This window comes from Echinops telfairi, unplaced genomic scaffold (assembly GCF_000313985.2).
Source record: "Echinops telfairi isolate 266 unplaced genomic scaffold, ASM31398v2 ScPeMD7_7467;HRSCAF=8505_1, whole genome shotgun sequence".
Taxonomy (NCBI): domain Eukaryota; kingdom Metazoa; phylum Chordata; class Mammalia; order Afrosoricida; family Tenrecidae; genus Echinops; species Echinops telfairi.
The window spans coordinates 36,341,139-36,358,459 of NW_022111368.1; the positions used below are offsets into that span (position 1 = coordinate 36,341,139).

Genomic DNA, 17,321 nt, shown 5'->3' on the forward strand with positions numbered 1-17,321 from the left:
GGACTGTACCACATAAGAATGTTTCTGAATTTTTCCCTGACTTTTAATGTGTCTACAATTTCATTTTATAAACCAGAAATTATGTCTTTTCTCTTAACAGACTGGAAGGAAAGAAAAAGGAGATCCTCTAAACATTGCGATTGATAAGATGACCAAGAAAACAAGAGATCTAAGAAGACAGGTACCGTTTTCTATTTCTACTTTAATGACATGGCTACTAGTAGTAGCCTCAATGAATGTCTTTTTTGTCAGTGTGCCTTCTTGGAACTGATATTTGAGCTGCCATATTTTATAAGTTCTAGATATACATAGAAGCATTGTATTGGCAAGATAGCAATATGTGTAAGGTCTTAGCTGCCAAACAGAAAGCTGTGGCCGTCATGGGGGGTGTGATGGGAAGCCCACTCAGGAGCCTTGATGAAATCACTACCTTCTACACCTGGTTTTCAATTTTCAAATAAAAGTATGGTCAACCACCCTAGTATTGTGGCCCTTGATTACCAACCCTAGTATTGTGGCCCTTGATTACCAACCCCCAAGACACTGGTAAACAAACACAACCAATATGTGATTGTTAAGGATAAATAAAGCTCTTAATGAGTAAGATGAACTAATAAAAAATCTCTTAGTTCAGCGGTTCTCAACCTGTGGGTCGCGACCCCTTTGGAGGTCAAATGACCCTTTCACAGAGGTCACCCGATTCATAACAGTAGCAAAAGGACAGCGATGAAATAACACCGAAAATAATTTTATGGTTGGGGGAGTCACCACAACATGAGGAACTATATTAAAGGGTTGTTGCATTAGGGAAGTTGAGAACCATCGCCTTAGTGTATTTTGTCTGGCACTCATACTACAGGAACATTTGATGGTCAGGTAATAGTTTGGGAAGCAGAGAAACAAAGGAAGCATGGTTTAAATGACTGGTATCATCATTAGTGTAAGGGGTCCATTTCCTTGAGCAGAATTTTTTTTTAAGTACATCATTGTGAAGAACCCCTTTTTTCACCTTCAACGTGCTGATGACGCTAGTAAACTGGCTTGAATGACATTATTTTTGTTTGTTTGATTCCACTTTCTTGGAAAAAAAATGTTCTTTCACTAGAACAGGTAACACCATCCTTGAGGTTTCTGTCTGGGAGATAGCCTGTCCCCTACTGGAAAATTTTCCATACGTCCATCTCACTCATTAAGTGTTGATGGCAGTAGACAGTCGCCCCTCCCACTGTATCAGGTAGCACCTCCTCTCTTCTTTGTGCTGGAAAAGGGGCAAGAGTATTATGACTGGTTGCGTTTCTTCCTGAAGCTTTTCAATTCCAAAGGAGATTAACTCAGTGCCTGGGCAATGGACATTTTTGAAGTGCTTTGACTGAGAGAAAAAAGTAACTTCTTCTAACTATTCCTGAAGAAGCCTCGGGTGGTGCTAGGAGTTCAACTTTTGGCAGCTAATGTAAAGACAGTGGTGCAAGCCAGCCAGCCATTCCATGGGATGCAATGATGCTGCCTGCTCCTATGGAGGCGAACAGTCTCAGCGAGGAAGGGACCATTTTACTGTCCCGTAGGCTTGCTGTGAGTCTGCACCGGGGGTCCTGGGTGCCTGCAGCTGAGGGGTTTCTGAGTGTTCTTTAGGACATCACCTGTAGGTTTAGACACATTTGAGTGAATGTGTCCTAGAAGATCACAGCGAATTCTAGAATACTTAGTTCTGGAATGTGATGATTCTTGCTTCAATGACCCTGCTAGCAAGTCCTTTAGGAAATACACTTTTCCCACCTTGAAATCTGGAAGAATAAAGCATATTTTCCTCTTAGGTATTATGAATACCAACAGATACATGACCAGATAGATCTATCCTTGCTCTCTTGGACACCTATGCCCATGAATAGACACCCACCCCTTGCCACCCACCCATGCCCCAGTGAAATGACTTGAGTAGCAGAAACGAGGCTGAGTTTCATGGCAAACATTTCAGGTGTCTGGAACATCTGGCTCTGCCCACTGAACCTGCGAAATGACTATGGATCTTTCAACTCTCAGTGTCATTTTCTTATCTGTAACATTTCACCTGTGCACTGTCTTTGAGTTATAAACCGTTATGTGGGGCCAAGGAAAATGCCCATTTGTTTCCTATGCAAGAGGTTCTACTGTCTGATATTCACAGATTTTAGAAAATCTGAGGGAGGATATTTCTGCATGGTTTGCCTTGGCTAGATTGTGAACTGGACATGTGTCTCAATGCGAGTCTTCCCATCTGCCTATCATCCATTCTTAGCACAGATCCTTCTTCTACATGCAAGTGCAAATACCTGTGTTTTACTACACCCATGGTCCTACTATAACAGCTTTCTGTGTTATTAAGAAAGAATGGATAAGGTAATTGTTACTCTAAAGCTATAATTCCCAGAAAAGTGTTGTCTCTTTTGAAGTGGTGGCAATGGTGAAATTCAAAGTTACAATTGATGGAGCGATTGTAAAGGCTTTGATCCCAGGGTCTTTGGAGAACTGCCTCAGGAGAGCAATGCATGTTACCTGTCCTCCCCTGAAATCCATCCATGTGTATCATATCATTTTCTTCTCATTCTCCCCAAAGATACAGCAAAATGAAGAGAGAATTGTTTTATGGTATGAAGATCCAATAGTTATGGCATAATTGTAAGCTACATCCCTGAATTTGGTTCAAATGTCTTTATCTTCCACAATCTGCTTTTAAAGAACTAAGCTGGTTTCCATCTGTCTGTTCCAACTCTGTCCATATGTTGGGATATTTTTGTCTTTCTTCCAATCCCTTCTGTCTCTCCAGGCATACCTGTAGTGGAACAAAAGCTTCTCTGATCTAAATTGAAGCCACCTAGAACTTTGCAGATGAAACAGACAATGACTAATTTGCTTGGCTTGTGTGCATCCTTGAATTAGATTTGGGTTGCTAGTTAAGTGGTCTATAGGTGTTACTGGCTTTCTAATGGCAGCTATGCAAGAGCGGTACAGCGAATGTTCATGGTGCAAATGCATGTTTCCCTCTGGCTTTGGGCATTCCTGTTCTTTAAATTACAGGGAGGATAATTGATATATCAGTTATCCATGTCCTGCACATATGTATTTCTTTATACAATATTTAGAGAAATCAAGTAGCATGTGGAGGGAGAAACTGAAATCAAAGAGAATGATTACTAAAAAAGAATGATTCTAGTAATTTTCCTGAGTTTCACTGCTTCAGTCTCCTGCTTTCCCTCGTATCCCTTAGTTTGAACCTTGTTCTTCAGAAGGATTTACCCTGGAACTTTGCAAAGTTCTAGTCACCAAATTAAAAAGAAGTAAAGTTAATGATAATCATTAACTTCGACTAAAGACACTCTAAAAAATTAAGAGTGATTCACTACAAAGAATTTCTATTCAGCATTTTTAAGCAGGTAGACCCACATTTAATTGTCATGCTGAACACATATTCTGAGAAGCTGGGTTTTATGAAGAAGAAAGTGGCATCAGGATTGGAAGAAGGGTTATGAACAAGATCCGGCACGTAGATGACACATTTTGCTGCTGAAAGCCTAATGGACTTGAAGCACTGTGATAAAAATCAAAGTCGACTGCCTTCTGTATGGATTGAAACTCAAGGTCAAGAAAACACTGGACCAATAGGAAACAATATGATCAATGAGAAAATATTGAAATTGTTCTGGATTTTATTTTACTTAGAACTACAACCAAGGCTCATGGAAGCAGCAGTTAAACGATCAAGTGACGCATTGCACTGGGCAAAAGGGCTAAAGGGCTACAGGTGAAAGATGTCACTCTTAGGACTAAGGTGTGCCTGAGCTGATCCATGGTATTTTCAACCACCTCATAGGTATGCAAAAATGGGACAATAAATAAGGAAGACAGCAGAAGAAGAAGTAATGCATTTGAATTATACTTCTGGCAAAGAATACTGAAACTACTGTGCATTTCCAGGGACAAACAAATCTGTCTTGAACCAGAATACCCCTTAGAAGTGAGGATGGGGAACTGCCTGTCACATACTTTGGCTATATTATCAGGAGAGACCAGTCCGTGGTTGAAAAAGATATTATGCTTGGTAAAGTAAGAAGGTCAGTGAAGAAGAGAAAGAGTCTCCAGGTGAGGAGGGACACCGTGTCTGCACAATGGGGTCGAGCAGAGCGAACCTGAGGAGGAGGGCTCAGGACAGGGAGGTTTTTCTTTCTGTTCTCAGGGAGTTCAGGAACCAACTCAATGACACCTTACAATAAGGAGAACCCTGTCTCTTTGGGCAGCATATCTCAATGAGCTGTAGAGGCCTACCTTGTGAAAATGTCACAAGAACCCATGGGAATATTGGCAGAAGTCCATCTCACCAATTAAACCCATGACTGTGGGCAATGACAGAGCAGACTCCTCTTAGGAGTATTTTATTTAGAATTAAAAATGGATTTAGGGGAATATAGCTGCCAGCTTTAAGCTTTATGTTCTAATTTTAGCGCTTTGGGCACAGTATGCCCCATGTCTGAGCCATTGTCACTGCTGTGACTCTGGAATCAGACTGGTGTGAAACAAGAGCTTTTGGCTGACTCCCTGCCTGGACACTTACTGATCCCCATGATCTGCCATCTAATGGAGAGAGGACCTAGTCAGTGTCTGCCAGCGGCTCCTCCGGGCCCCCTCCAACGAGCCATCTATGATCTTTTATAGGCATAGTTTTCACATTTTCATATGCTTACAAGAAAGCTACTTTTTCTAGTAATAAGACTTAATTTGGCCTTGTTATTGTGTGCAGTTGAGTTCATTTCAAATCAAACATACCCCATAGGACAGTATAGAACGACCCTATAAAGTTTCCAAAGGTGTAATCCTTATGGAAGCAGATTGCCAGCGCTTTCTCCCATGGAGCAGATGGTGGGTTTGCCCGATGGGCCTGTTGTTTAGCAACAGCATGAGGAATAGCCACTGTGCTCCTGGGGCTTGTTATTTTGGTCTTGATAAAATTAAATAAGTTAAATTAAGGAAATAAGGTTAAATTAAACTAATGAAAGTATTTTTTCCTCTCTTCTTTTAATTGATAAGCAAACAAGGACCCAAAAGTTTCCTCATGAGACACAAATAAATAATTATCATACCATTGAGGTGTTCCTATGCTTAATGACTCTTTCATTGCTAAAAATCCATCAAGACCTGAAAAAAATGAACACCTTCATAACCAACACAATGATTTTAGCAAGGAGCTTCAGTGATTGTCAGCTGGATAGAAGTCTCAAATGCTAATATATATATTTAATTCAGACAGAACTACAGAAAGCATGTATTAGAGATTTCTATATAAGGTTATGTGCTTAATAGAATGTTAATATAGCAAAGAATTAAAAACAAACAAGAAAAACATGTCACAGGGTGGTACACTCTTAGGCCTATTCATCTTGAACCTGCCTCTAGTCAGGACTACAGAAAAGAATATTTCAAGATTAATAAGAAATAAGCACAAAGATTTTACTTAGCTGCCACCTTTGTGACTCAGCTTCTTTTATATAAACTTTGACTGAAGCTGTACAGCCACCAGTAAGATCTTATAAAGATCACGCTCCACAAAATGTAGGTTAAATTATAGTGGAAATGTATTTGCTCTGACAATGTGCTGGATACCATTATCAATTCTCTTCTTCTATAGGCCTTATTTATTTCTCATATCATCTTCATGGGATAGAAAAGATTGTCTCCATTCCCATTTTACAGAGTGGAAGCATGAGCATTTCCAGCCTAAGCAGTCTGGTTATAGACTTTTTACTCAAAATGCCCACACCATATGCAAATAGGTCAGCTGTATACTAATGTACTTCAAGGGATGAAGTTGAAAACACGAGTTCACGTACGTTTGTGCATTTTCTTGGTGAGGTTCAACACTACCTCCACCACTCAAAGATTTGAGAGCAGGTGACATGAAATACAGAAATAGGCTTCTTGTGGTATGATAGCTCCTACCCAGTCTCCAGCTGCTGTGGTTCATTGGGTCCTCCTTTGAAAATATTCTATTATGTTTAGGTGTCCGACTTCTCAAAGCATGGATTATATCCTTTCCAAAACATGTACAGGAAAAAAGGAAGTTCTAAGGCATTCAGTTCTTTTTCTCACATCTGCCCATGATAAAACCAATTATTTTTAGATAATATTCTAAGAAAATATTTTAAAATAATGTATTTTTATACTTGAATCGGCATTTACTCATGACAACATGAGGCTATCTGTACAACTACAACAAAAATAATTATAAAATAAAATATCGATTTTCCCCAAAATGTCAAGGTTTATGTTCTTAATATTGAAACCCCATGTCAGAACTAATTATCCCTGGGGTTTAGCCCCCTAGGTCAGATTTCCACCCTATAGAAGCACAGAATCAGAAAGTGATTACATAGTAAATGAGATTAGAAATATAGTACATAAGAAATTCAAGGAAACCTGAAGTGAGATGGGATCAGAAATGCCACAGATCAGAATCAAAAAGGCCAGGAGGAGAAAATTCACCACCACTGTGAAAGGCCATCATTCAGGCATGTCCATTGGTGGTAGGTTATACTTCAACCACCTCTATTTTCGGGAAATCCTGATATAACAGCCCTGAATGTCAGCAATACACACTTATTTATCTCCTGGAAAACACCAGAAGGCCAAGTTCAAGTACATGATTTCACGACTTGGAAATTGTTCTTGAAATATCACCATGGGTCAGCTCTTTTCTTGTCAAGACACTGCTCAATTCATGCCATGGTTTAATTTGTTCCTGTGAGGCCGCAGGAGAGTGATTAGCCGGGAGATGAGATGACACCAGGTACGAATCTACGCACCACAGAAGACAGCAGTACCCAGCTCTACTCCATTTCCACAATCGCTGTTCTCTTTGAGCCCATAGGTGCAGTTAATATGCCAATCCATCTGCTTAAGGGCCCTCCTTGTTCACCAGCCTATACTGGATGCTTCTAGCCATAGTGACTTCTTTGACAGAGTCTATTTCTAGACTCTATTCCTGTGGTTAGGATCCCATTTTGGAAAATGTTTTCTTTTGCAGGATTCAGATGGGGTTAAGTCCTGACCCTAGAAAAGCATATTAAACCAAGCCACATTCTTTTTTTCCTTGGGGTCATCTTCAGACATGACTAGAGGGTGTAATTTAAGATACCATCCTTTGTTTCCCTGGGGGGAGGGTCCTATGAAAGACAAAAGCCACACCTCCATCAAAGTCCTTCAGCGAGGAAGACCTGTCAGACTCAGCGATACATGGGATGACCTCTGGGAAAGTATATCCCAGCTCTCTGTCTGAAGGGGAGGCTCACGGAGACCAGACGCACCAGAGACTGTGGCAGAGCTCCAGAGGAGCAGCACTTAGACAACAGGGTACTCTCTCCTCATCGGGCCTGATTCTACAGGACTGTGAGACAGAGCAACACAAGGGATCATGTGACTGAGAAGCTAAGGATGAAGAAAGACGTGACTGCTGGCTGAGGAGAGGTGGTGCTGTGGACCAATGACTCTACCCTACTCATGACTGAAGACCAGAGAGGGACTGGATTGCTTGCTCTGGAGTAGTATTGCTCTGGATCAAACACTGTATCGTCATTTAACATAGCCTGACTTTTGGTAACCTCTTCACTTCTCTTCTAACTCCCCTTAATAGTGAGTACCATCTACCAGTTCTGTGTGGCCATTGTGATGTATAATTAAACCCAGCATAAATGTAGAGTGGTGGGGGAAGGTGTCAGAATATGTTCAGAAGGATGGACCATGGAGGCTCGTCTGATCCCTTCTTTGTGGCAATAGTAAAGCCAAAGGGGTCAGATAAGCTCAATCATTTTCCAACATTTACCAAGCACAATGTCTTTTTCCATCTTTCCTGTTTCCATGTCTATATCACCGTAAACATTTCAGTGACTTGATCAACATTGATTCACTATATAACATAATGTCCTGAGCAAAAGATTCTGTAACATATATATGAAATAGGAAAAGATCTCTAAAAGTTGAAACTCTAATAGTTTGATCTTTAATGCTAATTTCTCTAAGATGCAACAACTCAAAAAAAAGGGGTGGGGTGGGGCGGGGTGGGGGAGAAGTAGAGAGCAAGAACTGAGTTTCAAACACATATTAGAGAATGTTCACATTTGGTCCACATCCCAAGACTAGAAGTTTCACTATAGGATTATTGAATAAAATTTTAAAATCACATTTTCCAAGACGAAATCAAGAAAATTAAGATTCTTTTTAACAATGATAATTTAAACAACAAAGATGTGTGTATGTGTGTCTGTGTACTTTTAGTATAACAGAATACTCATTTCAAAAAGCCCGTCCTGCTTAACTAAGATTGGCTCATGTTCCTTGTAGGAAGCAATGGAGCTTAGGATGGGATTTCTTATTCGAAATTGTCACCAGAAAGGGGATACTTTTAAAGTGTGCTGTGTAAGAGTCTGCCACTATGGCTTGAATTGGGATATTTCCTGTGCTGAGGATACCAGCTAATCACCTTGATTCTGACCGTATGCACTCAGAGGATTATCACAGTCAGCTTGTGTCCAAATATATCTGTTCCGTTTGACCCCTCCTTGTGGAGGTTACCTTTTATTGCCTGAAATGGCTTCTGGCATGAGGTTTCCCAGGGGAAATTTCCAGCAAAACTGCTGATATTTCTTTATTTCTCCTCATTTCCTCAGAAGGTTGGATAAATCTGAATGTTAGAAAGTGAGTCATCTCCCTGCAGTCTCCATCTCTATTGCTGTTGCCCCAGCCCTGGTGAAAGCCCATCTATCTCAGGATCTCATTGCTTTCTACCTGCTGGGTCCCCAAGACGGTCCCTGCTGATGATTGAGGAAATTCAACGTAGTTCTTGGTGTGGGTAGAAAATGGTGAAGAGGATAATGTTGATGTTGATGATAATCTGCCTGCAGTCACTTTATAGGCTCTCGGCCCATCTTTGTCCTCCATGGCTGAATGAAATTTCCAGAGTTTCATAAACCTAACCTTTCCTCTTACAAACATTAGCTGCATTAGAAACATAAGTCTAAACCCTAGAACCATAAAGATAATCAATGAAAAATTAGGGGCAACTTAAGGGCCCTAGTGCCTGGCATAAACACACTCTCAAACATTATGAAAGACTCATACAGCAGAAGACAAAATAGAGGACTCCGATCTTCTAAAAATAAGACAATTGTGTGCATCAAAGGATTTTATCAGAGAGTAGAAAGAGTACCCACAGGCTGGGAAGCCATTGTTGGTGATGACACATCAGACGATGGACTAATCTGTAAAACCTATGAAAAACTGTAAGCATAATCACATTTTTAAAATGGTCAGAGGACATGAATAGACATTTCGCCAAAAGTGGAATCCAGGCATCCAACAAACGTATGAAAAAACATGCTCAGAATCACCAACCTTTTGAGAGATGCCATCAAAACAACTACGAGATACCACCTCACATTGGCACTGATCACAAAGTGTAAAAAATATATATATGGAAGCTTCATGGCACTTCCTCTAACGAAGCACTGCCATCCGACTCTACTCAGTCCCTACCTTAAAGAAACAGGGAACCAACCAACACAAACAGATGTACACACGCCTATGTTATCATTGCACTGTTCACAAGAGTAAGAAGATAAAAAGCCCAAAATCAAGTTCACTGCCATCCAGTCAATCCCAGCGCATAGCAATCCTGTAGGATAGGGTTAGATAGATCACACACTCGGCAGAAAAATTCCATGATCTTTTAATTCCATTATATCCACAAACTTTTTGAAGCCCTCATATATTTTTCAAGTTGACATATACTGAAGCATTTAATTCTGATTCGTATTTATCAGTCATCTCTCGGTTTCCTTTGATGAAATAAATACTGGTAAATTAAGAAAGAGAAAATCACTTAAATGGGTAATGAGAGAGATTTCCATAGTTCTTTCCTGCCTATAGATTATTTTCTAAGTATATTCATCTCACAATAAGGGATAAAGGGTGAGATAGTTAAGGTTTATTGTGCCAAGCTGGCTGATAACCACATGTGGGATTAACTGAAAAACAGAGACATAAGTGGCTCAGTGAGCCTCGCCTTTCTAGTTCTCGGGTCTCTTGCTTTCTGATGGTCGGACCAAGGTGTACCTGCCTTAGCCAGATCCCTGCTTCAGCTTGCAAGGCTCACTTCCTGCAAGACATCCCTGAGGAGAAGCCACATGAATCTACCCTGATGTAGCCCTGGGTGCTGGAGCAGCCGTGTGGAAACCCTGCCAGCGCTGAGATGCTTACACACTCACTGATTCAGCAGTTGTCGTCATTGCATGTGTTTTGTGATACGGAGGAGGACTTTGTGGATTGGTGTTGGACATATGGTCTAATGTTGGACTTATGGGCTTGGACAGCACTGGGTTGGGATGCTTTCTGAATGTACACTTACCCTTTGTATAAAACTCTGTTACATACACATGAGTTTCTGTAGATTTATTTCCCTAGTTTACCCAGACTTACATAGGGGGTAACACCAGACCTTATAACAAAATAAAAGGAAAGAACGTCTCTAAAAATATACATATATTCAGATCGATTTGTGTTTCCACAAAAAGTTTTGTTTTTTTCAATTTTTCTTTTATTTCATGGACACAAAAAACCAAAAAAGAGTTGATCAGCACCACTGAATTCTATGTGATTTTGTTGAACGAATGCATGTTTTGTTGTTTATCATCCCCCCGTCCCACTGATGGCCAGGAAAGCCCTATTGAACAGGTCTAGCTCCTCTGTAACACAGGGAAGGCCCACAAGTCAGGTCAACATGGGCCCAACAGCCAAGGGCCCTTAGCCACGTGCCTTTGCCTTTGCAGCTTCCTCTGCCTGGAATGCCCTTTTCGCTTTTCTTTTTGCCCTCCAAGAAAAATTCACACATTTACTATAGAGCTGAGCTTAAATGTTAATTTTTAGTCATACTTTCATCAAATTCCTATAAACAGGTTTATCTACCAGGCCTCTAGAGCATTAAAACTGTTTCTATCAAAATACAAAAAGCTCACTGCCACAGAGCTGATTCCAACTTGAAGAGACTGTCCCTACAGGTTTCTGAGCCTGTCACGCTTTAAAAAAAAATTATTTTACAGCCCTCACCGTTTTCTAAACATTTAGTTTCTATTTGAGACCTTGGTATCAGCTGCTCTGTTTTCCCCTCCCTCCCCATTACCCTTGTGACCCCTTGATAAATTATAAATCATTATTGTTTTCATATCTTACACCGACTGCTGTCTCCCTTCCTCCACGTTTCCATTGTTCATCCCACTGGGGGGGCGGTGTGTCATTACGATCAGTTCCCACTTCCTCCCCTCCTCACCCCACCTTCTCCCTACCCTCCTGATATCGATACTCCTACATCTGTTCCTGAGGGGTTTATCTGACCTGGATTCCGTGTGCCATGAGCTCTTATCTGTACCAGTATACATGCTCCAGTTTAGCCAGAACTGAAAGGCAGGACTGGAGTCATGATAGTGGGGGGTGAGGTGAGGTAGGGTGAGGAAACCTCAAAGAACCAGAAGAATATTGTGTGTTTCATTGGTACTATACTGCACCCTGGTTGACTCATCCCTTCTTTGTGACCCTTCTGGGAGGGGATGTCCCATTGTCTACAGATAGGTTTTGGTTCTCTGCTCCGACCCACCTCATTTTCAACAATATGTTTTCTTCTGCTTCATTTTGGGTCGTATGGTGCCTGTTACCTGATACCATCACCACCTCATGATCATATAGGCTGGTGTGCTTCTTCCATGTAGGATTTTTTGCTTCTCTGTTCACTGGCCAGTTTTTAAACTTCAAGCCTTTAAGACCCCAAACGCTATATCTTTGGATAGCCGGGCCCATCCCCTTTCTTCACCACATTTGCTTATGCCCCCACTTTATCTTCTGTGACCATGTCGGGCAGGTAAGCATCACAGAATCCAAGCCTGCAACTCTTTACAGAACGAGATAGCCCCCTCGCCCTTCCTTAGACTACTGGGTGGGTCCAACGGCTGCCCTGGGGACAGTACCATCCATCCGCGCTTCCTCTCCTGGCACATTTGCAGTGAGTTGAGGGCAATTGTAAGTGTCTATTTTTGTTTCTTCAGCCCATCCCCAGAGCCTGAGAAGAAGTCAGGCTGCACCAACATGCTGAAGAACCTTTCTCTGTAGCCCCCACCAGACTCAGGGAATAACCTGATCATCAAGTTTGCTCCCGTCTAACCACAGGACCTTTAGTTTAGAAACATTATTTACTAAGGTGAAGTGAAAGAGGCAATAGTTTCATGGACGAAGTTGTAGGGAGCAGTAACAAAGCTATTTGATGTCCTATGTATAAAAATGTCTGTAATATTTTAACATCGGAAGCAATGCAAAAAATATCTGTGATGACCAACATATCGATGTACCAAGTAAGAATTAATGAGTGCCCTGCCAAGGCTAAGATAAAAAGGTAAAAAACCAAAACAGTTATGCTGAATTTATCTGTATTTAAAATGCTACTTTTGTCATTCATAGATGAACCGGACCTAAACGCTGTCTCTGCTACCAAGTCTGTACCTAGGGACACCTGGGTACACGTGATTTATGAGTAGTTTTCCACCTAAATCAAGATGTCTGATAGTTTCCCCCCTGCCCCATATTAGTGGCAATAGGACTGGCTTTTAACTTTTATGTGACAATATGTTAGCATTCAGATATGAAGACTATTTGAATGGTGGTGTGTTTGGGCTATCTTGCTCAAAATGCATTTCTCCTTAATGTTTATCGCAGTGACAGGACTTTTTATGGCGCTCTGAAGTGCTTCAGAGAAAAGAGATAGCATTTTAATCCTGCTGATTTACTCTTTCAGGTCTTCAGTAATTTCCTTACTGCCTAATTATAAGCTTGGTTTAATTTTCTCTACACATAATGTTTACTGATGCACATATGGTACCATATTTCAGGAAATTGTACCCAGAACAGGTATTTTTGTCAGACTGGAACATGGAAAAAATTTTTCATATCGAGATGGGGGGATTCAGAGGAACTTAATCATCTGGACAATGAATGTTCCCCATGAAAGGGAGAAAAATCACATCTCTTTTTTTTTTTTTTTTACAGTTTTTTTCTCAATTTTTTTACAGTTTTTTTCTCAATTTTTTTTTAACATTTTATTAGGGGCTCATACAACTGTTATCCCAATCCATACACACATCAATTGTGTAAAGCGCATTTGTACATCGTTTCTCAAAACATTTTCTCTCCATCACCTCTTTTAAAGTTACAGAAAAGAGAGACAATCTCTGTAAACACTTGCTTTAAATGCACGATGGTGCTTCCATGAGTATAGAGATTGCTCAGTTACCCTAAAGCCAAGAGGTGGATAGAAATTGGGGCAAAAGAAAAGATAGAAAGAAGTGGTGTGTTGATTAACTATTTTTGTAAAAGAAAGACTGGAATCAGAAACCATGGACCTATGGTCTCAGAGGTAGAAAGGATCCCATGCCCAGCAATTCCCGGCCAAGGTCCTCCCAGGACCAGTAGTCTGTCTTTGTCATTCTGAAGCCCCTTCCGTCCACCTATGTTACTTTAGAGACAGAAGCTGACCTTTTCCTCCAGCAGCTGGCACCATTACTGAGCAACCTTAGTTGTTAGAAAACTGATTCAGTTTTGTGCTGTATTAACTATAAATTTTGATATTACTTTTGTGCTTCACAACTGTTGTGTCTGTCTGTTTGTTGTTGTTGTGTGCGTTGGAATCAATTTCAACACATGGTGACCACATGCATTAAAGAGTAGACCTGCTCATGTTGCTGTCTATAATCTTAAGGGAAGCATATTGTTAGGCCTTTTCTTCTGCAGCACTAGTGGATGAGTTTCAACAGTCCAAAATTTTAGTAAAGAATTCTACTGGGTCCCCAAAATTAACAAATAGTAACTATTTGTGTTAGTCTGGGTAGACTGTAGAAACAAAACCATAGAAATAGAGGTATATATATAATAGCAATTGAATATTGAGAAAACATGCCGACCCAGAGTCAAGTCCAAGCCCCTAAGTCTGATATTAGCCCATATGTCTGATACCAATCTGTAAAGTCCTCTTCAAACTCCTGAGACACATGCTGTGACGCCGAATACAGGATGATCACAGGCCAGGGGATATAAAGTCTTTGGATCCAGTGGTATTGTAAACATCTCCACTCTGGCAGGAGTCTCCACGTGGTCTCCACGTGTCTTCTCCAGGTCCAGGATTCTGGCTGTGTGACATCCCCTCAGGGATGTCTCCCAGGGAGTCAGCCTTGCCAGTAGAGCATCTCCAAGGGAGTGAGCAGAGTGAGAGAAGTGTCTCCTGCCTGCAAGGGGGAAAAATCAGATCTCCCAGAATCCTTAGGGGAAAGCCATGCCTACACAGAAGCCTCATTGGCTATGACCCAATTGACAGAGTAGACTCCACCTCTTCACCCTTAATCCTTTTAAGTCCCAAATTGACACCAGATTATATAAATACTACACTACTCATTATTCATTTCCATTGAGTTGATGCCAACTCATAGTGACCCTGTAGGACAAGACAGAACTGCTCCTGTGGGTTTGCAAGACTGTAACTCTTTACAAGAGTAGAAAATCCCATCTTTCTCCCAAGTAAGGGGCTGGTGTTTTGAACTGCTGACCTTGCAGTTAGCAGCTCAAAGCATAACTACTATGCCACCAGGGTTCCTTAAATAGTAGCCTCTAGTGCATATAAAATTGTGACTTCACATTCAGCTTGCTCGCCCAGAGTGCTAAGAGTTGTTAAACTTGGGTTCCGCGCAGCGGATGCCCTCTTGTCTTTGAGACAACTGAAATAGCCAGCTCATTTGCTTATTTGATGTATTGTTCTCACTTCTATCTGGTTATGCATGGAGGTCATTAAGCAAAGCGGACTATTATAAGCAATTTATTCTCTATTATAATGCTGCTAGAAGTCTCAATTGACTCAGTGGATTTATTATTCCTCTGATATTTTATGTTTGATCCCTACACCAATTTATGCAGAGTATTATTGCTGTGTGCACATGTGTGAATATGTATGAAGAGACATCAAAAATTGAATGGGAAAATTCCATTTTTTCATTAACTTTTAGAATCCTATATATAAATATATAATTTACTTTTCCAGAATGGGTTATTGAAGTCCTGACAGTTCCACTAAAGTTTTTTTTTTTAATTAATTGGGAGTTAATGCATATATCATTCAATAGTTCAATCACATCAAGCAGTATTGTACAATTGCTACCACAATATGTTTCCAAACATTCTTTTCCTTCCTGGACTCCTTGGCATTGTCTCCCTTTCACTCCACCCCCTAGCCACCATTGTCCTCCCCAAGAAACAAGCAAACCAACAACAAAAACACCCTTATTCTACTTGCTGTCCCTATAGGCTCATCAATCCTGGGTTTCATATAGCCCCCACACAGAAAAACATATAACAGAACTTCAAGAGGGTGCTCCCTAATGAGATAACACCTCTGAGATAAACCCTAATATGAACAACAACAAAAAAATAGAAATCCAAACAAGTTGGTTGACTCTGTCACCTCTCCTTTTATTGACTATAGTGGTTAATGTTGACACATTTTGGTCATAGTTTATAGCTTTTATTAAAATTCCTTAATGAGAAGATTACAAGGTAAATATCATTTAATAATAACTCATGAGTTTCTCAATAATAGGCTTCATGTTTAATAAAATACATACTTTTCCTTCCCTAAGTCATCCATATTCTGTGTTCAGCACCATGTAAGATACTGAACCGTGAATGAGATTTTGATCATTATTTTTCTAATTAATCATCAGGGGAAAAAAGTAAAGTGCTATCATTTTAGCTGAGGGGATATCTGATTAAATGCAGATCAGGAGACCAGCAGACCTGCCTGGTAGATTCAGTGAGAAACGGTTGAATGAATTGTGCCTCGTGTTCTAGAATTAAAAGAAGAACAATTTGTCTTGAGGACATTGGTGATAAGAGGGCCTTCTCCATCTGATCGAACCATAAGTCCTTATCAAAAGTTTGGATGATTAATCAATCCCAGCCCAGCCCCATCCTCTCTCATTCCATAGTTTGCTAGATTTCTCAAGTCCACCAATCCTGTTCATGGTTAAAGGACATATTTCTATCTTGTTATTTGATTCCTTCTATTTCAGGGAGGATCAAGCTGCCTTACATAGCTGCAGGTTGCGTTGTCACTGTATAAAGGGGATGGCAGAAAAGCTGAAAAGCACCTTGGGGCAAAGCGAGCTGGGAGGTCTGCACAGTGGAGGATGGGAGGGAGAAAGGGGCCAGGACGAAGGAGCAGGAATGAGTCACCCCTGACTCGAGCAGGTTTCCCTCAGACCCATCTTTGAAATCTGCAGGCTTAGATCCATATGGCCCTGTGGCTGCATCTATAGAGGCTTTAACAACTAGTTGAAAGGGATAACTTGTGAGTGATGAGCTAGTGGCTTTGTCTGTATTTCACCATAGTAACCAGCTTGCCTAGTGGGTTTACTTCCTGTGCTTTTGGGAAATGTATGAACAGTGCCCTCTCTACTTAAGCCACAGAAGAAGGAAGTACCAGAGGTCCAGGCCAAGTCAGAACAGCTACATGAAGCAGGCTGGGAAAGTCTCCAGATGCCATTTTTAATCCACAAAATTATTACATAAGGCCAACAATAGTCGCTCTTATATTTTACCTTGGTCAGCTCTCCTTTCCTCACCTCAAAGCTTCTATTGGATAAAGAATTGCTTATAGAAGATTAAGAAAAACCCTATGTTTTTATGTAGAATGTGAGTAAGAGAGAACAAAAGTTCAACTGACTTCAATCGTAAGTCTTAGAAGCTAGCTCTTTCTTCCTCCCTTCTCTTCTGAAGTGCATGGGTGCTGAACTCAGCAAATGGCCTTCATAAGTAAGCACAGGGTTACGGAGTCCGGGCATTAGACCAGCAACTTACAGACAGTGAAGAGAGCTTGAGGTAAAATCCACTGGGGGATCAAGAATAGCAAACTTGCCTGTGGGCCAAACTCTACCCTCTGGTGGTCATGTTAAAAAAAAAAAAAAGCTTTATTGGCTATTTTTATGGGCAGAGTTGAATATTGTATCAGTGAGTGATTGGCCTGAAAAGACTTAGATATTTTTGACTTGGTCATTTACAGAGTCTCCGTAAAGGATCAGACAGTAAAAATATATATATAACTTGAGATGGAATAAATGAATTATAAAACTCAAGATTCTCTGAAAGGCTGAAGGACTTTGAATCTGCCTCGATCTCCTGCCTCTGCCTTCTGCAATGGCAGCACCAGTCATTTTGTAGGCTTG

The 17,321-nt window shown here is 40.7% G+C and overlaps 1 protein-coding gene across 5 annotated transcripts in view; it reads left to right on the forward strand.

The window, feature by feature from the left end:
* Window positions 1-17,321, forward strand: part of CTNNA2 (catenin alpha 2) — a 1,370,089-nt gene that overhangs the window by 1,002,937 nt on the left and 349,831 nt on the right. For all 5 annotated transcript variants that reach the window (XM_013007524.3, XM_045283854.1, XM_004713853.3 and 2 more), the window contains one exon: window positions 101-181. In XM_013007524.3, the coding sequence (XP_012862978.1) occupies window positions 101-181 (81 nt within the window). The remainder of the gene's footprint in view (window positions 1-100; window positions 182-17,321) is intronic.